General features: G+C 42.3%; 1 protein-coding gene across 6 annotated transcripts in view; it reads right to left on the bottom strand.

The window, feature by feature from the left end:
- rab28 (RAB28, member RAS oncogene family) overlaps positions 1-26327 on the bottom strand; it is a 219795-nt gene that overhangs the window by 172289 nt on the left and 21179 nt on the right. For all 6 annotated transcript variants that reach the window (XR_013577067.1, XR_013577068.1, XR_013577069.1 and 3 more), the window contains exon 4: positions 9333-9462. Coding sequence is in view for 2 of the 6 variants with exons in the window: in XM_078544942.1 (XP_078401068.1) it covers positions 9333-9462 (130 nt within the window). In the remaining 4 variants the exon portion in view is untranslated. The remainder of the gene's footprint in view (positions 1-9332; positions 9463-26327) is intronic.

Below are 26327 nucleotides of genomic sequence, written 5' to 3' on the forward strand. Positions count from 1 at the left end.
TTTAAATAATTACTCTGCTTCAGCATTCATCAGGAAGACAGATCAAGTGGACATGACATCAGAAGATGAGATTAGAAATATAATTGCACTTAAAATACAGAGGAGAAATGTTAAATAAGCTAATCAAACTTAGAGAGCATATCACCCCTGGTCCTGCTGAATTGCATCTACATATTATGAAAGAATTTAGTGAAGAGATAGCAGAGGCACTATTACAAATATTTAATCATTTGTTAGAAAATGATCCAGTGCCAGAGGACAAATGAACAGCTAACGTTATATCTATACTTAAGGGAAATAGAACACGTCCAAGGACCTGTTGACCAATTGGCTTATTATCAGTTATGGAAAAAGTAAAGGAGAAAACTCAAAAATTATATGATGGATTTTAAAATAAGGAGGTCACATATGGTTGATGGAAGTCTGAAGATTGTTCAGTGACTCCTTTGCAAATGATGTCTCAATTAAAGTTAGTTCAAATATGCTATTGGTAACAACTGTCTAACTGGTAACAAAGTAAAATATATCCATTAACCATATGGAAATTTTGTGAAATAAATCATTGCTCCAACCATCCATGCCCTATGTGATACAATTAGCTCTCCTATGAGGAGAGGTTGAGTAGAATTGGTCCACATTCTCTAGAGTTTAGAAGAACAAGAGGTGCTCTCACTGAAACATAAAATTCTGAAGAGGACTTGAAAGGGGAGATGCTAAGAGACTGTTTCCCCTGGCTGAAGAGTCTAGATCAAGGGATAATAATCTCAGGATAAGGCATCAACCATTTAGGACTGAGACAAGGATAAACTTCTTCAGAAGATTGAAGCTTTGGAATTCTCTACCCCAGAGAGCAGTGGATGCTCAGTTGATGGATATATTCAAAAAAGAAAAGAGATTTTTGGGCCCGAAGGGAATCAAGATATATAGGGATAAAGCAGGAAACTCAAGTTGAGCCAGGATTCTCCAGTCGTTGGGCAGGCTCGGCAGGGGCGACCACTGCCCACGATCAGCTCCACTCCGCACCGCCATTTTACGTAGGTGGGCCAATTAAGGCCCACCCAGTGTACTACGCGACAACGGCATCAGCGAGAAGGGGTGGGCGGGAGCTCAATGTCTGCCAGGTCCAATGTCGACCTGGCGGCCAATTCAAAAGCAGCCACGGCAGCCATGCAAAGGCTGCCATTGACTCAGAGGAACCTCGTATGGAACATCTCAGTGTTGAACATGGCAGGCGGGAGGGCAGGTCAGCAGGGTAGTCTGCCCCGCCTTTTTCCGACGAGTGTCTCGCTGCCCTCCTGGAGGAGGTGGCAGCACACAGAGATAAATTTGTTCCCAGAGGCGGGAGGAGGAGGACCCCCCAATCTCATCAAAAATGTCTGGGAGGAGGTGGCATCCAGTGTGAGCTCCCATGATGCGGCGAGGCGCACATGGGTGCAGTGTGATAAGTGCTTCAATGATCTCCTGCGATCGGGAAGGGTGAGTGCCGTGTTGGTATGGGTCACTTAGCACAACAGTTAGGAGTGGGGCCCCCGCCCACCCCGGACCTCAGAGTTCTTAGAGTGTGAGTGGCAAATGTCAATAAGGCAGCATCTGGGCAAGGGGGTGAGACCTGGCTGTTTGGAATGAATGTCTTGCGGCTCCAGGTCCAGAATCGGCTGAGCCCTGCGAGGTATTTCTCAGGTGGGGTTGACCAGGCTGCAATGGCAAATGCAGGTACAGGGTGGACTAATCAATGCTCCTCTCTCCTTTCAGAAGAAGACATTCCATAACAATGCAGAAAGGTTGCGGACTGGCGGAGGACTGTCCCACCTTCTAATCTTGAGTAAATACGAGCAGGAGGCCCTGGAGCTGGAGAGGCACCATGCGCCTAGGTCAACCGGCCACGGTGAGGTTGGGGTGCCACAGGGAGGTAAGGGTGCAGTGCACTGAGATCAGAATGTCTGTAATAGCAACAATTCCACTGTTGTCTCTATATTGCTGTAAGCCTTGAACATAGAATCCCCATTTATAATGGGAAGACGAGGGATCCCTGATCCAGGTACCAGGCATGCACAGTAACAGTGTAATGGCTTCAAATAATGACATGTCCCCGTTCTTCCTTTCAGGCTCACCAGAAGCCCGTCGGGGTGAGGAGCCTGAAGGTCCGCTGCTCACCCCAGAGGACAGCGACCATAGAAACGCACCTGCGTCACACCTTCTCAGCCGAGGAGATACCAGCACCTCACCTCAGTGGACATTAGGTCGTCGGATAGTATCTCGGTGCACAGCGGTGAGGGCACTTCACACTCGCTTGAGGTGCAGACGGAGGCAGAGTGTGCCCAGGGCGCTGACAATTGGAGGACTGCTGGGACCAGGAATATACTCAGTCGGTTGCTGATGATGTGCCTCTGAAGTCGTCCCTGAGGCAGCAGATGCTGGAAGCCCAGCAGGGTGTGCAGGAGGTTCTGGCGGAGGTACATGAGGGAATGCATGCCATGATCTCCATTGTGGGGGAGTTCTTGCGGAGCATGACCAATGCAATGGCCCTCAAGGCCAAGCGCACTGTCTCTTCCAAGGAGAGAGCGGCGACTCTCGTGGAGAGGCTCCTCCAGGATCTGACTCAGGGGCTCCTGGGGATGCGCTCAGACCTGCAAGCCCTCACACACTAGCAATGACCTCAGGTGGTGACTGTCGGTGTGGGAGATGGATTGGGCATCCAGTAGCCCAGCTAGGTGCCCATCCATCAATGGTGAGCAGGGAGGTCCAAAGCAACCTGATCATGGCGCACGAGCTGCTAGTTGTCCCTGCGGGCTCTTCTCAGGGTGCTCCGGATGACAGCAGCAGCAGCTCCGCCCCTCTGCCAGTGACCATGGCATCCGATGAGGCTACAGTGACTGGGGAATGCCAGCCGTGGCACTGGCTGCTCCCTCCCAGGTGGGGCCAGCACAAGCTCCACGGGCCAGAGGATGCCCGCCAAGGTCATCAAGGTTAACAGGGCAGCAGAGTAAACAGGCTGTCTCCAATGCCAGTGCCAGCGAGGGGGGAGCACCTAGACATAGCACTCGCAAACGAAAATTTGAAGCACCTTAAGCACAACAAGGGCTTATCACTGGCGAAATTTTTCCCCCCACTTTTATGTTAATTATAATTAGGTGTGATGGAGAACACCTTTCCATTTAATTTGTTTTATGTATGCCAGGCACCACACTATTAAATGTGTTTGTGTTCAACAAGACTCTGGACACTTCATTAGTTCTGCAGGTGCAGGATAATCCATGATGTTATAAGCGACATGTTTGTCATTGAGCTTTATTGAAATGGCACATAGTGCATGTTGTTCACCAAGCAAATGTTACTGTCAGGTATCGAGTATGGAGCCTGCAGCCCTGACATGTGGTGGTCGTTCCTCTTTGGTAGAGCGTTGGATCAAAGTCTCCCGAGTGTCCCTGCCTCCCTGGAGGTTGCCCAGGTCAGCGTCTATCCCCCCAGCGTTCTCCTGACCGTGCTCGTCCTCACTACTGGACTCATCGTCTGCTGCCAGAGCAGCTGTGTTGACATCTTCTTCCTCCACTGCATCCCACCTTTCCAGCTCCAGATCGTGGAGAGCACAGCATGCAACCACTATCAGTGACACATGATCTGGGGAGTATTGCAGTGCGCCCCCTGAATGGTCAAGGCATCGGAAGAACATCTTGAGAAGAACAATGGTTCCCTCTACCACAGCCCTTGTGGAGTCGTGGGTCCTGTTGTATCACTGCTCGGCCTCTGTTCTTGGATGGCGGAGAGGCATCATGAGCCACCTGTTGAGGGGATAGCCCTCGTTGTCTAGCAACCATCCACCCAGCCGTGCTGCAGCGCTGAAGAGCCTTGGCACCTGGGAGTGTCTCAGGATGTAAGTGTCATGGGAGCTGCCTGAGTACCTTGCACAGTCTTGCAGAATCTGGATCCTATGGCCACACAGTATCTGCACATTCATGGAGTGGAATCCTTTCCTGTTGACGAAGGCACTGGGCTTGCCTGATGGCGCCTTATGGCCACATGTATGCAGTCTATTGCACCCTGGAGGCGGGGGAAGCCAGCAATCACCGTGAAGCCTCTGGCTCGCTCTGCCAGGCTGGCCTAGTCCGTGTGGTAATGAATGAAAGTCAATGCACGCCTGAGCAGAGCGTCTGTCACCAGCTTGACAACTGCGGACAGCTAATTGGGAGACACCAAAAAGCTCGCCCACCGACCCCTGGAAAGAGCCGGAGGCATAGAAATTGAGGGCCACTGTGACCTTCAGCACCATTGGCATAGGATGCCCACCCACACTGTTGAAGCTGATCTCAGGGCCAATCAGCTGACAGGTGGAGATGGAGCCTCCTTCGGCACTGCACCACAGATATACTGAGATAGCTGCATCGCTGCCTGTAAACCCTGGCAGCAGGATAGTGGCATCTTCTCCAGCCCCTTTCACCTTGGACTTCCTGTTGGCCCTGCACCCCTTGTACTGCGCCTGTCCTCCCACCCTTGTGCCTGCGCCTGTCCTCTCTCAGGTCACTCTCCTGGAGATTGAATAGAGACACCTGGCCTCCTCCCCCTTCTGGCTCTCTCTTCCTCCTCAGAGGAGGTGCCTCCAGCGGAGACCATAATCCCCATTCCGAGGGTAAGGGAAGGCTGTCTGATACCTGGAAGGCCCCAAGTGGTACGAATCCTCCGGAGTCCTGAACTAAGGCCTCTTATTTCTGTCAAAGCAGCTCTGAAGCAAAATGAAGTTGCCCTGTTCACACAAGCAAGCAGCAGCAATTTATAAGCTAAAGGCTAACAACTCGCATTAGCAAACCCACTCACCCCTCTTATCCCGCCCGTGGATGAGGTTTTTGAAAATGTGGCCTAACAGTCTGCCCCGTTGCACCTGTGCAACACCATGAAAAATCGCACGGGCTGCGTTAAATCACAGACAATTGGTGCCTCAAGGGCCTTAACTGGCCCGTTAACTAATGGCGGGCGTGCCTCTGTCCTCATAGCGCCCGCCTAGCAAAATATCGCGATTGGAGAACAGCTAATGTGGTTCCGCTATTTAAGAAGGGTTGTAGAGATAAGCCAGGAAACTACAGGCCAGCGAGTCTCACGTCAGTGGTAGGGAAACTATTGGAGAAAATTCTGAAGGAGAGAATCTATCTCCACTTGGAGAGGCAAGGTTTGGTCAGGGATAGTCAGCATGGCTTTGTCAGAGGGAGGTCATGCCTAACAAATTTGATTGAATGTTTTGAGGAGGTGACCAGGTATGTAGATGAGGGTAGTGCAGTTGATGTAGTTTATATGGATTTCAGCAAAGCCTTTGACAAGGTCCCACATGGGAGACTTATAAAGAAGACAAATGCACATGGGATACAGGATAATTTGATAAGGTGGATTCAAAATTGGCTTAGTTGTAGGAGACAGAGCATGATGACAGAAGGATGCTTTAGTGACTGGAAGCCCGTGTCCAGTGGCGTACCACAGGGGTCTATGCTGGGTCCCCTATTATTCATCATTTATGTAAACGACATAGATGACTATGTGGGGTGTAGCATTAGTAAGTTTGCGGATGACACAAAGATTGGCCGGGTGGTTAACAGTGAGGTTGAGTGTCTTGGGCTACAGGAAGATATAGACGGGATGGTCAAAGGGCAGATAAGTAGCAGATGGAATTTAACCCTGAAAAGTGCGAGGTGATACACTTTGGAAGGAGTAATTTGACAAGGAAGTATTCAATAAACGGCATGACAGTAGGAAGTTCTGAGGAACAAAGGGACCTTGGCGTGTATGTCCATTGATCTCTGAAGGCAGAGGGGCATGTTAGTGGGGTGGTGAAAAAGTCAAATGGGACACTTGCCTTTATTAATCGATAGATTACAAAAATAGGGAGGTCATGTTGGAGTTGTATAGAACTTTGGTGAGGCCACAGCTGGAGTGTTGTGTGCAGTTCTGGTCGCCACATTATAGGAAGGATGTGATTGCACTGGAGGGGGTGCAGAGGAGATTCACCAGGATGTTGCCTGGGATGAAACATTTAAGTTATGAAGAGAGGTTGGATAGACTTGGGTTGTTTTCGTTGGAGCAGAGAAGATTGAGGGGCGACCTGATCGAGGTGTACAAGATTATGAGGGGCATGGACAGGGTGGATAGGGAGCAGCTGTTCCCCTTAGTTGAAGGGTCAGTCACAAGGGGACACAAGTTCAAGGTGAGGGGCAGCAGGTTTAGGGGGGGATGTGAGGGAAAAGTCATTTTACCCAGAGGGTGGTGACGGTCTGGAATGTGCTGCCTGGGAGGGTGGTGGAGGCGGGTTGCCTCACATCCTTTAAAAAGTACCTGGATGGGCACTTGGCACGTCATAACATTCAAGGCTATGGGCCAAGAGCTGGTAAATGGGATTAGGTAGGTAGGTCAGGTGTTTCTCATGTGTCGGTGCAGACTCGATGGGCCGAAGATTTATAATCAATTTTAATGGTCATTATATCAACCTTCCAGATAAGGTAGAGTTAACTGCCTGCCTCCGTTCCATCGAACTTCCCCCTGAATGATTCCAGAGTTCTTTTTCTCCACAATGCTAACCAGATTATTTTAGGTATTGATCAGTTCTGAACTTGTCTTTCCCTTTCCTCTATCGAGATGGTTTAACTAGAAACAATGCTCCAGGTTAAGTAGAATTTAAAAAAGGTTAATGTCATAGAACTATCTCAATGCATTACCTAGCTCTCCAAGGTCCCATCTCCTTAAAGGTTGGAGTATTTTATGTAACGGTTTCATATTTTTCTGATATTAAAGCTTAAAGATATTAAAGTTTACAGGATAGGTTCAACTAAAAGTCTTTCAACACAACTTGCCTCCTCCTTCCTGAATAACAAACCTTTCCATATAGATAAAAGCAAAAAACTGCGGATGCTGGAAATCCAAAACAAAAACAGAAACAGAAATACCTGGAAAAACTCAGCAAGTCTGGCAGCATCGGCGGAGGAGAGCACTTAGTTCTGATGAAGGGTCATTAGGACTCAAAACGTCAACTGTGCTCTCCTCCACCGATTCAGGAAGGCATCAAGAGGGATTTTGTCAGGAACACGCAAAGGTGACATCAAAGCATCGGAGAGAGCACACAAGACTCCAAACAATTCATCTATTCGACCCTTCAAGCACCACCTGCCCCGCATGTGGTAGAGTCTGCACTTTGATGGGCTGTGAGATGGCTGCTATGTCCAATGAGCAAAGTGGAGTGGAAGCAAGTCATCCTCGATCCCAAAGGACTGCCTAAGAACAATCCCCTCATAATAGCAGCATTGACAAGCTGGTCCGTTTAGGTTTAAAACTGGAATATGGCAACTTGGCAAAGCACAAAACAGTAACCTTTGAGTTTATTAAAGGCAGAGTTAGATAGATTTTTGATAGATAAGGGAGTCAAGGGTTATGGGGGCCAGACAAAAAAGTGGAGTTGAGACAGGTGGAGAGAAAATTGGAGGAGGAAAATTCAGCACACTGTCGAGTACAGTACCCAATTCAGATATGGAGCTTTAAAAATAAGAGCAAATGCACCTTAGTCTCCAATGCCAACATTCTTCATGCTGGTAAAAACAAATATTCAGCCAAAATGTAAAGACCACATGCATAGCACAGTTCAGCACAGCAGGTGGATTTTATTATGGATATAAATATAGATTAATATATTTAGAGCAGGCAATATTAAGCATTTGTCTAACAGGAAAGAATCCTACTTTGCAAATTCATTCAGAGGCCAATAAGGAAAAGGTTTTTGATCCATTGAGCATATATGAAAGACAATTGCATAGTAGTTACCAAAGTAATTATCAGATTTCAGGCTTCATCAGGTGGGTAAAGCTAATTCTGGAGTATGCAGTCCCTACCACAAAAGAATATAGATGCATTAGAAAAAGTGAGAGAAAACTAGGATGATTCTAGATTTTAGGGATTAAATTATGATAGCCAACAACTAAACTACGGACTGAGGGAACAGAGGCCTCAAAAATAATTTGGAAGCAAACAATTTAAATTGTACAGCACATGTAGGTTTACAGATCATAAGTACTAATTCAAAAACCTTAAACCAGGTCAAAGTGGGGAAAAAGCTTTTATTTCAGCACTGCACATTAGGCATGATGAAAAGACACTGAAAGAAAGTAGTGATTCAGGGTCTGTTGACATCATTAGAAGGGAGCTGAAATGATCCTGATCTCGAAGGTCGAGGATATTAGGAAATAAATATAGTTTGATTTTTTTTTGAAATGTGAAATAAAGGCATTCTCAGAAATCAGTAGATGGGAGGCATTAAGGATAGTATAATGTTTCATCATCTCGGAATGGAACAGGCATGCTGAATCATAAAAGTTTTCCTGACTTTGGATTTCATGTATTTAAAGGCATCAGATACAATTCATATAGCGTAATAGTTTTTTTAAAATCATTTACAGGATGTGGGCATTACTGGCTAGGCCAGCATTTATTGCCCATCCATAACTGCCCTTGAGATGGTGGTGGTGAACTGCTTTCTTGAACCACTGCAGTCCCTGTGGCATAGGTACACCCACAGTGCTGTTAAGGAGGGAGTTCCAGGATTTTGACCCAGCAACAGTGAAGGAATGGTGATATATTTCCAAGTCAGGATGGCGAGTGGCTTGAAGGGGAAATTCCAAGTGGTGGTGCTCCCACCTAACTGTTGCCCTTGTCCTTCTATATGGTAGCGGTCGTGGGTTTGGAAGGTGCTGCCAAAGGAGACTTGGTAAATTTCTGGAGTGCATCTTGTAGATGGTACACACTGCTGTCACTGTTCGTTGGCGGTGGAAGGAGTGAACGTTTGTGGAAGGGATGCCAATCAAGCGCGGTGCTTTGTCCTGGATGGTGTCAAGCTTCTTGAGTGTTTTTGGAGCTGCACTCATCCAGGCAAGTGGAAAATATCCCATCACATTCCTGACTTGTGCCTTGTAGATGGTGGACAGGCTTTGGGGAGTCAGCAGGTGAGTTGCTTGCTGCAGGATTCCTAGCCTCAGACCTGCACTTGTAGTCACTGTATTTATATGGCTAGTCCAGTTCAGTTTCTGGTCAATGGTAACCCCCAGGATATTGATAGTGGAGGATTCAGCAATGGTAATGCCATTAAATGTCAAGGGGCAATCGTTACATTCTCTTTTGTTGGAGATGGTCATTGCCTGGCACTTGTGTAGCACCAGTGTTACTTGTCACCTGTCAGCCCAAGCCTAGAGACTGTACAGGTCTTGCTACATTTGGGCATGGACATGGACTGCTTTAGTCTTAAAATGAGTTTGCATGTTAACATTATACACTATATAAAAATAATTTTTCTATTTAAATTAAAAATTACTTACTTTTATTTCCAACTAAAGCAACTACAGGTTGTTGTTCGGATTCTTCATTTACTTTCTTCACTACGGCATACCAATCTTCAAGGTTTTCAAAACTCTGGTAGTTTGTGATGTCATATACCAATAGAACACCCTGTGGGAGAGTGGAAACAATAAAACAGCACTTCATTCACTTCAAGTCCCATGAGCATTAGCTTTGCTGCAAGAAAACAAAACATAATAATGGCACCTATAAAGTTGCATAAGTTAGCACTAGCAATAAACCCAAGACCATTTTATCAGGCATTTGATAATTCTGCTCAAAAATTATCAGGGCCACTTGTTTCAAAACACAGATTCTTTGTTAATGATTGCTACTGTAATGTTGACTGTCAGTATTGTTACAAAACTATAATATTTTTCATATTATCATTGTGGGTTTATTGTTGTCTGTGTGGCTGATTTAATTAGAGTCAGATAGACTGCAAGGTTGAAATTATCAAAAGAAGTTAAGCGTAAAAAGGCATTTGAAACGCTTATGAGTAAACATGGATGAGGGCAGCATGTAGGGTTTGAAGGAAATTTGCATTTTAAGATAAGTGAAAAGGTGTTTGGGTTTCAAAGGAATGGTGGGATGTTTACAACTAACAAGAGAAACAGGGAAAAGTTATGATGTCTATTTTTCTCCAGAAGGAAAGAGGCTATATTGACAACATGAAAGATTTTTATATTATGGGAAAAGTAAATTTCCAAAGACCTGTAGAACAATGGAATTTACAAATTAAAAAGAGGAAACATATATAAAGAAGGATAGAAGACTATGTGGGGGGTGTGGTTGTGGGGGGTGTGGTTGTGAGAGATCGACAGGTACATCATAGGAAGCAGTCCTTGGGGAGAAGCCTCCAGCCACTTTAGCAGAAGTCTGCTATGTCTAGAAACTAAAGTTGTGTACAAGCCTTTGGAATTCCACTGTCGGGTGGGTGCTGTGGTAACCTTGCTGCGCTGATTTTATAATTTCAAATCTATTTGGCCTGTTGCCTTAAAGGAGTATAATTGGGAGCCTGTTTAATTAAGGATTTTGGGAACTGTTAAGACTAAATAACAGTATAACTGTAATCTTGTGTGTGTTTATGGTTCTATTTTTTTCCTTTTGTTAATAAAATGTTTTAACTTGATTTTAAAATCTCTAAAGGTATTCTTCTGAATTCAGTGCATAAGCCTTCTCATAATAAATACAAATTGCAAAGCCATTGTGATAGCGTGGCCAAGTTTCCCTTGTGGATTTTGTCCGCCTGGCACATATCACCTGCCACGTCATAACAGTGTACTCACAAAGACTTTTAAATAAACTACTCTTTTCATTAGATTAGCCACAGTATGATCTTAAGGTTATTAGATTACAACATTTGGCACTGTTTTAGCAGTTTATTATATTGCAAAATGTGGGCATTGCTGATCAACAGGCAAGTAAATTATGCAACATATACATAGAGACCTCTCCAATAAGTTTGTCCTAATTTTCACCAATAAATTTCCATATTCTTTATGGGTCATGAATTAAAAAAACGATTTCCTCACAAATGAGGGGAAAAAACTGAAATTTCCTATGGTTTACTTACAAGAGGTCCAGAGATACATACAGATCATTTTCATAATATATGAGTATGCATATTAAAAATCCTAATGTCTACTGTATCTTAAGAACAAAATACATATAATGATTGTAACATACCATTCATTGCACAATAAAAAGTTGGATTTTAGCATCAAGTTTCATATTTCAGTTAAATTTTAAACATCTTTGCGATGCATAATACAATGGAGGTGAATTGTTACTTTAAACATGTATTTTAGCATTCAATATTTTTCAGTGTAGTTCATTAGTTCTGAACAAAAAAAAAGTAACCAAAACATTTCAAGACTCAATCTCATCATGTTTGGTGTGATGAGATCTTACAGAATTGTACATATTTGCAGGTTAACAAGCTCCCCCAATCAATTTGGAGACTTTCAATGGCACTCCTCCATGGAGGAGGAAGAGAAATTACATTCAATTGTCTCAAACAAAAAGGAGACGACTTTTTAAAGCAATTTAAATAAACAAATTTTAGTAGGTTGGAGGAATACTCGACCCAAAAATACTACTTCACACCCTCCTTCCACACCAATATATATTTAACAATCTTCTAAGGTTTTAGTAGATAAAGAATACTCAGTCCAGTGATAATATTTCTATATAATCCATTAACTTCACTGCTAAGTATTAATAGTATCACCCAAAATAGTGTTTTCTTCTAAGCTAAGATGCATATGCAAGAACTACTTAAAAGATTTATCTAGCTCGTTGATTTTGTGTGAGCTGTCCAAAATTTCAAAGATAAATTTACTTTGTTGTTCCCACAAAGAAATATGCTCCCAGAAGAATTCAATCAATCATATGAGCTTCAGAAACAATAAGACAGCTTTATTTATCTAAAGCTTAAAAAGTATGAGAGTTCTTTAATACTTGAATGTAGTTGCTATTGCAAGTAAAATTACTTGGCATTTCGCATTTTCACAGATCTTATGAGTGGGATGCAATTTGTTTGCTTTAAGTGACTTTTTTTTATAGCTTTAAAGCTTTATCTTCATGTCAAAATAGGCTAATTTGCACCAATATAATGGCTTAGGGTGCCCACTAGCTTGTGCTGGTTATAACAGTGCAATTTGCCTGAAATCAGTCAAAGTAGCACAAAAGATCGAATAATTTTAAGATTGAGTTGAGTATGAATCAATTTTTTGCAATCTGTAAGGCTAGTTTAAAGCACATTGCTCCATTTTTAAAAGCTTCCTTCCTAATAGGGCTGTGCATGTAGCTACTAAAATGGATGGATGGCTCACCTCCAGCTTCAAGGAAAATTAGGGATGGGTAATAAATGTTGGCTCTTGCCAAAGATGCTCACAAAAGAAAGCATTTATAAAAATTGCGCTGGAAGCCAGCCTGTCCACAAAAATGGCACGCCCCCATATGAAAATAATGAGCATGGTGACTTTCCATAAGTGCATTTGAAAAGCCTCTTCAAATTAATTGTGTTTTGTTCTGCTGCAAAGGCACTAGCAGGTGCATTTTAAAAGGTTACATTAAAATATATTTATTTTCCTAAGAAATGGATGAGAACACTACAACGAAGCTAATAATTGGTTCAATATAGTTTTATTTTAAATCATTTTCAGCAATTTAAAATCAGGTGGTGGACAAAATACTGTGACATACCTATTTTCTACTGTATTAATGGAAATACAAATACAGCAATGAATTTGTTTTCATGAGGTGAAACAGAAGTTATGTTCTCTTAACTTGCCTGATTATGCTGGCCCAATGAAAGCTGGGGTGGTAAGCATGGACGCCTCATCCCGCCCTGCTCACACGCACCTCCACTCAGACACAGCCCGCCACCTCCACACCACCCACAAATCTCATCTCCACTCGCCACCCCAATACATAAACCACCACCCCCCCAAACACAAATAACAGCCACACATACCATTTTAATAACAGCAATTCTATTTTTATCAAAATCATAATAGAATGTTTAGTCTTCCACTAAATAAAAACTACTACACTCCATATTTCCAGTTCTCATATGATGAAGGGTCTTTTGTGATACTGTTTGCGAGTGCAGTTCAAAAATATCCAGTTGGTCCAAAAGAAGAAAAAAATACCAATACAGTACTATTTTTTTCTAGTGGACCAGTGAAAGACTCTGGCAGTTAAATGTTATAATTCATAAAAGAGCTGCAATGTTCAACTCCCCAAAGTATATTTTGTCCATTTATGCTTAATTAGGGATACACAGTAGTACATAACATTTTTTGCACTTTAGGAATGGTAGCATTAACTGCCTCTTAGATAGACATTCACAGTATTTGACTGATTCCAAGTTTACTCCATTCACTGAATTCTCTATTTCATGGTTTTCAAAGGTGACTGAAAGTCTTGACTCGTGATGAATTAATTATTTTTTTTTTATATGATGTCTGTTGATTAAGTTTACATTTTCCCCAACTTCCCCACTAAAATGAAGTGTATTTTCAAAGATTCACTTTTTCTACACATACGGATCTAAGCATTTTTTCTACAAAATACACTATTAAATATGACCATGAATATGATGGCCTATTATAACACAATTTGGTTTTCAAAGATCAGACAAAAGTCAGATACAGAGAAGTAAGGAATCATTTAAATCAGGAAAGAAAAGAGCAGAGAAAATAGGAGCATTCAAAGGAAAAACAGAAAGGGTTGAAATAAACAAGATGAAATGCTCAAATCTTAAAAATAGCACGCAGGAGGAATTGAGTATAGGAAAAAAAATCAAATTGAAAAGTTAAAAGCAGGGGAAAGACAAATAAGGGAAGAAAAAGCAGAGGATGGCAAAATTATACTTTAAGGCTTTTATAAAGTGGAAACATGCCACAGACCTGGCCAGTGGCCAATTTAATATTCATTTTCAGACCAATCCAGGTAATTATTTGTTAGAATCATACAATAATTACAGCATAGGAGGAGAAAATTCAGCTGGTCATGGCTTTCTGGAAGAACTGACCAAGTCCCACACTCCCACCTTTTCCCCATAGCTTTGCAAATCTTTTTCCTTCAGAAAATTATTCAATTCTATTTTGAAAGCCTCAGTTGAATCTGCCTCCACCACACTCGCAGACAGAGCATTCAAGATCCGAATCACATAAAACCGTTTTTCCCTGTCACCTTGCTTCTTTTGCCAATCACCTTAAGTCAGTGTCCTCAGGTATGACCCTTCTGCCAACGGGAACAGTTTCTCCCTACTATTCTAGAGTCCTCATGATTTTGAAAATTGCTATCAAATCGCCACTGAATCTTAAAAACAGAAAATGCTGGAAAAAAATTCAGCAGGTTAGGCAGCAGCTGTGTGGAGAGAGAAACAAAGCTAACATTGCAGAGCAGTGTCCCTTCATCTGAACTGGGAAAGTTAGAGACGTAATAGATTTTGAGCAACAGGCTCAAGGACAAAAGGAAGGTCTGTGATAGGGTGGGAGACAGGAGAGATTGAATGAGGTTAGTCCTCCAGGGCCAAAGGGAATGGAGTTCGGGCAAGGAAAGAAACAAAAGGTGTGCCTACAGCAGGTGTGCTGCTAACTGAAAGAGAACTGAAACGAGCAGAGGAAAGGAAACAAAATGTGGGACAGAGTTTACGGTCTGAAATTATGGAACTCAGCGTTGTGTCCAGAAGGCTGTAGAATGCCTTGTTAAAAGATGATTTGCTGTTCCTGAAGCTTACACTGGCAGCAGAAGGCAGAAATGTCAGTGTGAAAGCAAGGTAGAAAATTAAAATGACAGGTGTCACCAGAAGCTTGGGTCATGCTTGCGGACAGAACAGAGGTGTTCTGCAACGCCGTCACCCAATCTGCACTTGGTCTCCCCAATTTACATTGTGAGCAGCGAACTCAGTAGACAAGATTAAAAGCAGCGCACATGATTTGTTGCTCCACCTGGAATCTGTTTGGGGCCTTGAACGGCGAGGGGAGGGAAGGTAAAAGGACAAGTGTTACATCTTCTGCATTTGCATGAAAAGGTGCCATGGGAAAGGGACAGGGGTGTTTGGGGTGACTAAGGAGTGGACCAGGATATCACAAGGGGAATGATCCCTTCAGAAAGGGGAGGAGAGGGGAAGATGCTTTTGGTGGTGGCATCACGCTGAAGATGGCGGAGATGGCGAAAAATTATCTGTTAAATAAGGAGGCTGTGGGGGTTGAAGGTGAGGACAAGGCGAACCCTATTGTGGTTCTGGAAGGAAGGGCACGATGTGAGTGCAGAAATGCAGGAAATGTGGCGGACATGACCAAGGGTCCTGACAACCACGGCTGAGGGCGGGGGGAGGTGCGGTCGAGGAGAAAAAGACAATATCTCAGAAGTGCTGTTGTGGAAGATAGCATCATCAGAACAGATGTGACAGACAGAGGAACTGGGGGAATGGAATGGACTCTTTACCAGGGTGTAGGTTGTGAAGAAATGTAGTCAAGTTAGCTGTCGGAGTTAGTGGGCTTATAATAAGTATTAGTTGATTGTCTCCATTTCTGGCAGTGGGCTGAGGTCAAGGAAGGGAAGGGAGGAGTTGGATATGGACCAGGTGAAACTGAAAGAAGGGTGGAAATTGGAAACAAAGTTGATGAAATTTTCCAATTCAGGGCGAGAGCAGGATATGGCACAGATACAGTCTTCAGCATACCAGAAAAAGGGTTGAGGGAGGCGATGCGAAGTTCATTACCATCCACCTCACAGTTCATATTAATTCAAACTTTTGTGCTATCCACAAATTTTGAAATAGTTCCCTGTACACCAAAGTTTAGACCATTAATATCATTCAAGAAAAGCAGTGGTCCTAACAGCGGCTTCTGGGAAACCACACTATATACCGTCCTCCAGTTCAAAAAATAGCCCGTTCACTATTCCGTTTCCTGTCGCCTAGTTAACTTTGTATCATGCAGCCACTGTACCTTTTATTTCATTTTTCAACTTAACTGAAAAGATGTTTATCAAAAACGTTTCGGAAGTCCATGTACACCATATCAACTGCATTACCCTCATCAATGCTCTCTGTTACCTCATCAAAAACCTCACGCAAGTTAGGCAAACACAATTTGCCCTTATCATATCCGTGCAGGCTTTGCTTAATTAACCTATATTTACTAAAGTGACTGCTAATTTTGTCCTGAATTATCGTTTCGAAAAGTTTTCCTGCCACCAAGGTTAAATTGACTGGCCTGTAATTGCTGGGTGTTTCTTACATCCTTTTCTGAACAAAGGTAACATGTACTAAGACAGCAGCTCATCATTGACTGCAGTTAGTCAAAGCGTGAACTTGGTAATTTGGTGAGTGAGAGAATTTAGTGCAGTGAGAGAGGAGAGAAACAGGCAAGTGACTGGTTGGTGAGAATTTCGCTCGTTTATCTTTCAAAACTCTTAATTTATTAGTAATTGTAAGGTTTACTATCAGAGGCTTATTCTAAATTAATTAAGCAAATAATAATTAATTAACACAAAGATGGCAGGACAGGTGGTGTGTTGTGACTGCAGAATGTGGGTAGTTCCAGGATACCTGTGAGATTCAGGGAAAACATGTCTGTAGTCAGTATCAGCAGCTTGAGGAGCTTTAGCTCAGAGTCAATGAGCTGGAAGTTGAGCTACAGACATGAAGATGCATCAGGAAGGGGTAAGTTACTTGGACACTATTCCAGGAGACGATCACATCTCTTAGGTTAGGGTCTTTTGATATAGTCGGTGGTCAGGAACAGGAGGGTGTGACTGTAAGTGGGGCAGGTAAGAGGATTAAGAAAGTAGAAGTGGGAAAGCCTCGGCCCTTGCAATTGTCCAGTAGGTTTGAGGTTCTTGCAGATTAAGGAGGCAAAAGCAGGGGCTGCAGGGTGGATGAGTAAACTGACCATGGAACCAGGATACAGGAAGCCATTCAAGTGTGGGAGGTTAATAGGAATGTAGTGGTAGTAGGGGACAGTATAGTCAGGGGGATTGACACAGTTCTCTGCAGCCAAGAGCAGGAGTCCAGGTGGCTACATTGCCTGCATGGTGCCAGGGTTCAGGACATCTTCTCAGGGCTGTAGAGGAACTTGCAATGGGAGGGGGAGGATCCAGTTATTGCAGTCAACGTTAGTACCAATGACATAGTTAGGAACTAGGAAAGAAGTCCTCCTTTGGGATTATGAGCAGCTATGGACTAAATGAAAAAAGCATAACCTTAAAAAGAATTACCTGAGCCACAAGCAAATTGGCATAGGGTAAATAAGATTAGAGAGAGTAATACAGGGTTCAAAGATTAGTGCGGGAGAAATGGTTTCAATTCATGGGGCACCGGCACCAATACTGGGAAAGTGAGAGCTGAACTGTTAGGGCAGGCTTCACTTAAACCATACTGGGACCAATGTAAAAACAAAAAGCTAAAAGCAACTGCGGATGCTGGAAATCCAAAACAAAAACAGAATTACCTGGAAAAACTCAGCAGGTCTGGCAGCATCGGTGGAGAAGAAATCAGTTAACGTTTCGAGTCTTCATGACCCTTCGGCAGAACTGAGTATAGTTAGGAGAAAGGTGAAATATAAGCTGGTCTAAGGTGGGGGGGCGGGGGGAGAGAGAGAAGTTGAGGGTGTGGTGATTGTGGAGATAAGCAAGCAGTGATAGGAGCAGATAATCAAAAGATGTCACAGACAAAAGGATCAAAGAGGTGTTGAAGGTGGTGATATTGTCTAAGAAAAGTGCTAATTAAGAATGGAAGACAGGATACTCAAGGTACAGCTCTAGTGGGGGTGGGGTGGAAAGACTAACAAAGTTTTAGTTTTAGATTTAAAAATAATGGAAATAGGTGGGAAAAGAAGAATCTATATAAATTATTGAAAAAAAAGGGAGGGGGGGAGAAACGGGGTGGGGATGGGGGGAGGGGGAGTTTAAGATCTAAAGTTGTTGAATTCAATATTCAGCCCGGAAGGTTGTAAAGTGCCTAGTCGGAAGATGAGGTGCTGTTCCTCCAGTTTGCGTTGGGCTTCACTGGAACAATGCAGCAAGCCAAGGACAGATATGTGGGCAAGAGAACAGGGTGGAGTGTTAAAATGGCAAGCGACAGGGAGGTTTGGGTCTTTCTTGCGGACAGACCGCAGGTGTTCTGCAAAGCGGTCGCCCAGTTTGCGTTTGGTCTCTCCAATGTAGAGGAGACTGCATTGGGAGCAACGAATGCAGTAGACTAAGTTAGGGGAAATGCAAGTGAAATGCTGCTTCACTTGAAAGGAGTGTTTGGGCCCTTGGACGGTGAGGAGAGAGGAAGTGAAGGGGCAGGTGTTGCATCTTCTGCGTGGGCATGGGGAGGTGCCATAGGTGGGGGTTGAGGAGTAGGGGGTGATGGAGGAGTGGACCAGGGTGTCCCGGAGGGAACGATCCCTACGGAATGCCGTCGGGGGGGTGAAGGGAAGATGTGTTTGGTGGTGGCATCATGCTGGAGTTGGCGGAAATGGCGGAGGATGATCCTTTGAATGCGGAGGCTGGTGGGGTGATAAGTGAGGACAAGGGGGACCCTATCATGTTTCTGGGAAGGAGGAGAAGGCGTGAGGGAGGATGCGCGGGATATTGGCCAGACACGGTTGAGGGCCCTGTCAACGACAAGTCATATAACTAGGGTGATAGAGGCAACTTTAAACTAAATAGTGGGAGACGAGATTATGTGTGAGGGGGTGTAGTAAATCAAAGGATAGCGACAATGCACGAGAGCCAGGTAGCGATCTGGGTAATGATAACCAAAATGTGGCAGGAAGGGACAGAGAGCACAAACTTAAGCGTGCACCAGCAGATAAGGCCGGAAATTGCAAAAATAGTAAAAAGACAGAGTTAAAGGCTCTGGATCTGAATGCATGCAGCATTCATAACAAAATGGATGAATTGTCAGCACAGATAGAAATAAATACGTATGACCTGATAGCTATCACAGAGACATGGTTATAGGGTGACCGAGGCTGGGACCTGAATATTGAAAGGTATTTGACATTTCCAAAAGATGAGAAGCTAGGAAAAGATGGAGGGGTAGGTCTGTTAATTAAGGATGTCATTAGTACAGTAGTAAGAGATGACTTGAGCTCAAAACAGCTAGATGTAGAATCAGTTTGGGTAGAGTTGAGAAATAGGAAAGGTAAGTAGTAACTTGTGGAAGTAGCTTATAGGTCCCCCAACAGTAGTTACACTGTAGGACAGAGTGTACAGGAATAAATAAATGGGGCATGTAAGAAACGTACCCCAATAATCATGGGTTACTTTAAACTGCATGTAGGTTGGACAAATCAGATTGGCAAAGGTGGCCTGAAAAATGAGTTCATAAACTGTATGCAGGACAGAACCAACCAGGAAACAGACTATTTTAGACCTGGCATTGAACAATGAAACACGATTAATCAATAACCTCATGGTAAAGGAGCCTTTAGGTGAAATTCAATCATGTTATGATTGCTGTCATGTTCAGTTTGAATAGGTGAAGCTAGGGTTTAAGACTAGTGTTTTAAACCTGAAGAAAGGAGTTATCATGGTATGAAAGCAGAACTAGCTAAAGTGAGCTTAGGAAACTTATAAGGTAGGACTGTGGAGATCAAGCAGCAAACTTTTAAGGGAATATATAACTTACAGCAAAAAATTATTCCAGCAAGAAGGAAAAACTCAGAGGGGGTGCATCATTCATGGCTGAATAATGAATTATTAAAATTGAAAGATACACTGTACAAATCTGCAAATATTAGTGGTAGGTCAGAAGATTGGTCAGAATTTAAGCACCAGCAAATAACTAAAAAAAATGCGGAGAAAGTTGGTATGAGAGAAAGCTAGCTAGTAATATAAAAACAGATAGTAAGAGTTTCTACAAGTATTTAAATAGGAATAAAGAGTAACTAAAGCCAGTGTTGGTCCTCTAGAGAGAGCCTGGGGAATTGATAATGGAAAACAAGGAAATAGAGGAGGTGTCAAACAAGTATTTTGTGTCAGACTTCACTTAGAAAACTTCCCAAAGATACTTGAAAACCAAAAGGTGAATGGGAGGGTGGAACTTAAAACAATTACCATCATTAGGGAAAGATGCTGGGAAAACTATTTAGACCTAAAGACTGACACATCCCCAGGACCATGTCCTGCATCTTAGGGTCTTAAAAGAAGTGGCTGCAGAAATGGTAGATGCATTGGTTATAATCTTCCAAAAATTCCTTAGATTCTAGAAGGGTCCCAGTGTATTGGAAAGTAGCTAACATAACACTTTTATTCAAGAAAGGAGGAAGACAGAAAGCAGGAAATTACAGGCCAGGTGTAGCCTAACATCTGCCAAAGGGAAATTGCTAAAATCCATTATTAAGGAGGTTATAGCAGGATACTAAGGAAATCATAGTGTGTCAGGCAGATTCAACATGGCTTTATGAAAGGGAAATAGTGTTCAACTAATTCGTTATGGGAACCTGCAGATGTGGTGTACTTGGATTTCCAAAAGGCATTTATTTGATAAGGTGCCATGTCAAAGGTTACTATACAAGAGAACATGGTGTAGGGGTAACATATCAGCACAGATAAAGGGTTAGTTAGGTAACAGGAGGCAGAGATTAGGAATAAATTGGGTATTTTTTGGGTTGGCAAGCTGTAACTTGTGGGGTGCCACAGGGATCAGTGCTGGGGCCTCAACTATTTACAATCTACATCAATGATTTGGATGAAGGGACCGAACGTTTGGTAGCAAAATTTGGTGATGACACCAGGATAGGTAGGAAAGTAAGTTGTCAAGAGGAAGTAGAGCATCTGCAAAAGGATATAGACAGGTTAAATGAGTGTGCAATAATTTGGCAGATGGAGTATAATGTGGGAGAATGTGAACTTGAGCACTTTTAGCAGAGAGTTGTTCGTATGTGAAATTCTCTGCCCTAGACAGCAATGAGGCTAGGTCATTGAATTTATTAAAGGCAAGATAGACAAGGGAGTCAAGGGTTATGGGGGAAAGACAGGGAAGTGGAATTGAGACCACAACCAGATCAGTTATAATCTTATTGACTGGTGGAGCAGACTCAAAGGGCTGAACAGCCTACCCCTCTTTCTATATTACATGTTCCTATTTGCTTTTTTCCAGTCCTCTGCAGCACCCCTGTATCAATGGAGGATTATAAGATTATGGCCTGTGACTCTGCAATTTCCATCATTACTTCTCTCAGTATCCTTGGATGGATCTCATCCAGCCTTGGTGAATTATCACCTATCCAATACCTCCGCTTCATTAATTTTTAGCCCAATCATCTTCTCAACTACCTCCTCTTTCACTAACACTTGGGCAGCATCTTCTTCCTTGGCAAAGACAGATGCAAAATACTCAGTTAGCAATTTAGCCATGCCCCCTGCATCTATGCATAAATCTCCAGTTTGGTCCCGGATTGGGCCCACTCCTCCTTTTACCATCTTATACTACTTATATGCCTATAGGCATAGTTAAGTTAGTTTAACCTTGATGCTTAATGAAAATTTCATTATAAGTTGAAATTTCTAAAGATCTAGAGAAGGAGAAAATAATTTGAAGCAATCATTACAGATTTCAAAAAGCAAGATCATGGTTGGCACACCTGATAAGCTTCATGGAAATGATGACATATATACTGGATGGGGAAAATGCAGCACATGTAGTAAACACAGACTTTCAGACAGCCATTGAAGAAATACCCAATAGGAAAATATTGGAGAAGATTAAGGAACATGGAATTATGAGTAAAGCAGCGAATTTGATTAAAATAGTTTAGAAATGAGGAAACAAAGAGAAGTTAAGGGCAGTTTCCTGGATTAGCAGTAGTGGTTATCCCAGTTCCATAGAGTTCCATTTCTGTTCACTAAGTGCAATGATTTGCATATAGGCCTTGAGGGAGTAGTTTTCAAATACTAAAATAGGAGGCACAGTAAATCACTTCGAAAACCAAAGGAAGTTGTAAGGGGATATTGGCAAAACATGTGGCAGAAGGAATTCAATGTCAGTAAATGTGACAATATATTTTTAATTAAAGCTGGGAGATGCAGAAGAGCAGAAGGAAATTAAGGATTCGGGTTCTCAATACATTAAAAGCAGCAACTCACGTGGTTAAGGCCATAAAAATAACTAATGGAAACCAGGATTTATGGCAAGAGCTATTGAAAATAAAATTTAAGATGTAACAATGAATCTATGTAAAACCTAGTAAAATACATACATATGAATATATGAATTAGGAGCAGAAGTCCATTCAGCCCCTCAAGTTTGCTCCACCACTTAAGATCATAGCTGATCCAATTCTGGTCTTAACTCTACTGTCCTGTCTACACCCCCCCCCCCACCCCCGCCAATACCCTTTGACTCCCTTGTCAATCGAGAATCTATCTAACTCAGCCTTAAAAATATTCAATGACACTGCCTCCATTCTAAGAGAAGAAATTTATCCTCACCTCCATCCTAAATGAGAGACCGCTTATTTTTAAACTATATCCCCTAGTTCTAGTCTCTCTCATAAGGGAAAACTTCCTCACAGCATCTACCCTGTCAAGTCCCCTCAGGGTCTTATAGGTTTCAATAAGATCACCTTCCATTCTTCGAAACGCTAATGGATACAACAGGCCCAACCTGTCCAACCTTTCCTCATAAGATAGCCCCTTCATCCCAGGAGTCAGTTAAGTGAACTTTCTCTAAACTGCTTTTAATGGTGGGGCACTGCATGCAGTTTTAGGTTCCACATTGTAGGAAGAATGCTTAAGCCACAGACAGTACAACATAGATTCACTAAGACTTTGCTAAATATTAGGAAATACAAATACCAAAAATGACATGAAAAATGGGGACTATTTTTGTTACAACAAAGATCGAGGTGATTTGATAAAGGCATTTAAAGTCAAGAAGGATTGGGACAGAGTTGACAGAAACAGACTGTTTCCATTGATTGTCAAGAACAAAGGGTTATATCTACAAGATTAAATACAAGAGATTTAGGAGAGAAAGTATCAGAAACCTTTATTTAAAAAAACAAAGAGGGTTTTGAAGCTGTAGAATGGGCTGCCAGAGATGGTGATTGAAGCAAAGTGATTAGGACTGTTGTTAATGGAGGACAAAGGTTATATGAACTATTGGTCACACAACTGGTTTCCACTTGAGTTCTTCTTCATTTTCTCCCATTATGCCAGAATCCAATATATTTTATTACCACTCAATATTCTATCGCTCTTGGTAAACAGAGGGAACGCCAGCCTGAAAATAGACATGCATATTTAAATGTGGTGATGGCATGGTAATATCATATGTCCCATTTTCCATCATTACAACTCAATTTATGCTTAGCAGCATTCACACCCTTATAAAATAGACATCTAGCAATGCTAGGCTTGACATAAAGGGTGGAAGTGGATTTAGAAGCGCCAGCAGATGCTTAACAAGGGAAGTTTATTTTCCCCAGAGGATTTTGGTATTTTGTATTTACACTGCTGACATTAAAAAAAACAAAACACAGTTTTTGTGCACCTCCTTATGCTACATTATTTTGGCTCATATATCTCAGATCACTTTTACAGGTGAATCCCAACTCCCCAAACCTTTAAGTGTGCCGTTACTTGACACACTTTGGGTTGAGGCAAGCTTTGAGTAACAATCCTGGGTAAATGAACAGAAAGCCCAGCTTGATAATTTCAAGTACTAGACTATCTTAATCCTCCAGAAGACCTCACTTGCCACTCTACAAACATCAGGCCTTGTTCAAAAGATTAAAATGTGAGGTTAACTTAAGCAAACAGTTAACCAGCAAATAATCTGTTATAATAGTTACAAATTTACAATTAGAAGTCTTTGGCTCAAGTAGATAAAATAAAATGGATGACATAAATTTTGAATAGAGCCTTTAAAAACACAGTACTTGTATTTTTCTTTGCTCTTCAGGAATATTAACTGATCCAAAATTTTGAACTGCCTTTGTTGATCAAAATTGTTTCTTTCTGAAAAAAATTACATTCCAGAAGAGTCACCACAACTGTGTATCTTGAACTCTATCCTCTTAAATTCAGAAAGGGAATGTCAAACAAATTCAAAATCACAAAATTTGTATATATTTGAAAATCCCTTTCGAGTCCCTTCAAAGCCTGTTGCCAAGGAGACTACAACAACAAACTTCTCATGCGTTTCAGTACAAGCTTTGATGCAAAACTACTTTAATTTAGGTAGCTATTTAACTCACTATACATGATGAGTTTTAAAGAGGCAGTGCCAAATCAATCCTAAATGTGAGCCAAGAACAATGCTTGAGGAGCCTGCCCTTCACAAAAGGAAGCGATATCACATGCTTCAAAGTAACCCACTGCCCTCCTCCATCATAGGTACCACACTGCCAGTGACTGTAGAAGGTTCACAGCTGCTCTGGTCTTCAATGCTACCAAGGACATCACTAACATTAGGAAGTCAGCTTTGTACAGAGGCACAGATTGCTAACGCAAGCCAGTTCATTGATTTCCCAATGGATAACTGACAACACCATTGTCAGGGCTCTGTAATTTTAGTGTGTGGCCATGAATTCATGAATTCCACCTACATGGTGTAGATTGCATCAAGGGAGCACACATAATCAAGAAAGAATTCCACAATCTCATTTATGACAAGAAGCATGTTATCATGCAAGTGAATGCTTGCTTTCATGGGTGAATTACAATCCCTTCATTTTAAGGCAATCCATCATATCACCAATTTTGGCTCCAGAAAAGCATGTCTCCAGGTGGCTCCTGAGAAACCAAGACATTGTGGATGACCGTGTGTGTATTCCCAGGGCACCAGCTGATCAACTGTCTATTTTTCTACCAGAACCATTTCAGAACACACAAATGAAATGCTGAAAATGTGCTTCATGAGCCAAGGTCTATCTGTGTATGTAATTCAGTTGAACTAGGATGAGGACATAAGTAACCCATCAACTTGCGGCCTGATCAAAAAATGTGAAATATAAACAGAAAATGCTGGAAATGTTCAGCAGGCCAAGCTGCATCTGTGGAGAGAGAAAGAGTTAAGTTAACCATCAAGTTAACTTCAGCAGTGCAAGAGACTGCGGAATGCAATCTATGGGGCAGCACATTTACACCAGGTGTTGGAAAAGAGGCTCTGGACTAGAGGATCTTGACGGTTGGGATGCAATTTGACATGTTGCAACATCAGGCGAGGGATATCCAAACTCAGGAATGTGTTCATTCGAGACAGAGGGAAACTGTCAGGAGAAAGATGGAAGACAGGAGCCACAGATACAGGTACTGGAACTATTGAATATGTATACAGTGCTGGACAACAGAGGAAAACAGTCACAGTGACCAAGAGGAGAGTGGTCTTGAGTAAGACTGTGATATTATGGGGCACAGGATTGGCCAAGGAAATAAGTAGTAAGTGAACTACAAATATTGTGGTAGTAGTGAAATTCCACAGTTAGGGCTACAGACACCTTTTTTAGCATTCATGAAGCCCAGATGGTACATTACCTCCCTGGTCCTAGGGTCAAATCTTTATAGCAAGGGTGCAAGAACATCTTAGCAAGAGAGTTGAAGGAGTTAGTGCACTTAACTCAAAAACAAGACCTCAAGGCTCGTACTCTCTGGATTGCAGCACAAGCCTCGCATTGGAGAGGAAGATTAGTCAGGTTAACTTGGGCTACAATGTTGATGCAGGAAAGATGGATTTACATTCTTGAGGAACTTACAGCAAGCTCTGGAGCAAAATGACAACATAATTACGAACAATAAAAATAGATCAGTCAGGGAAGATTTAAACGAATATAGGGTAGGGTGCAGAAAGTTTTGCTTGGGACAAGGGAAGGATTAATAAAACTACAGTCGTGAAGCAAAGGCTAAGCTGAAAAGTGAGAAAGTGGTACCAGAGAAGAAAGGAAACGGGAGATTTTTTGGTAGTGAAATACAAAAACACTGTTGGACTAGGGGCAAGGATAATAGGTTAAATGAGGAAACTAGGAAAAGGAATACAAGAATCAATGTTACAAAAAAATTGGCGCCAGCATCAAATGGCATGTAAATGAATGTGCAAAGCATTATTTCATTCTAAATTTAAACACTTTAGTAAAAATGGAACAGTAAGATATTGTAGCTATTAATGAAACGTGGCTTTAGTTCCCAATAGCGCCCAAACCTAATTTTCTGGAGGGAGGCAGTTAATGAGAGCATGTTTTGTATATGGACATTCAAAGGCCATTTGACAAAGTACCACATAATAGACTTGTTAGCAAAATTGAAACCCATAGAATTAAATGGAAAGCGACAGCATGGATACAAAATTGGTTAACTGTGAGGAGCGACAAACAGTTGTTTTTCAGGCTGGAGGGAAATATACAATCGTGTTCTCATCAATCAGTATTAGGACCAACATTCCCTCTGGTTTTCCTTTGGGCTGCATGGGTGATTTGTTCAAGTGTGTGATCCCTTTAAATATTTTCCCACGGTAATGCACA

This window comes from Cetorhinus maximus, chromosome 1 (assembly GCF_964194155.1).
Source record: "Cetorhinus maximus chromosome 1, sCetMax3.hap1.1, whole genome shotgun sequence".
Taxonomy (NCBI): Eukaryota; Metazoa; Chordata; class Chondrichthyes; order Lamniformes; family Cetorhinidae; genus Cetorhinus; species Cetorhinus maximus.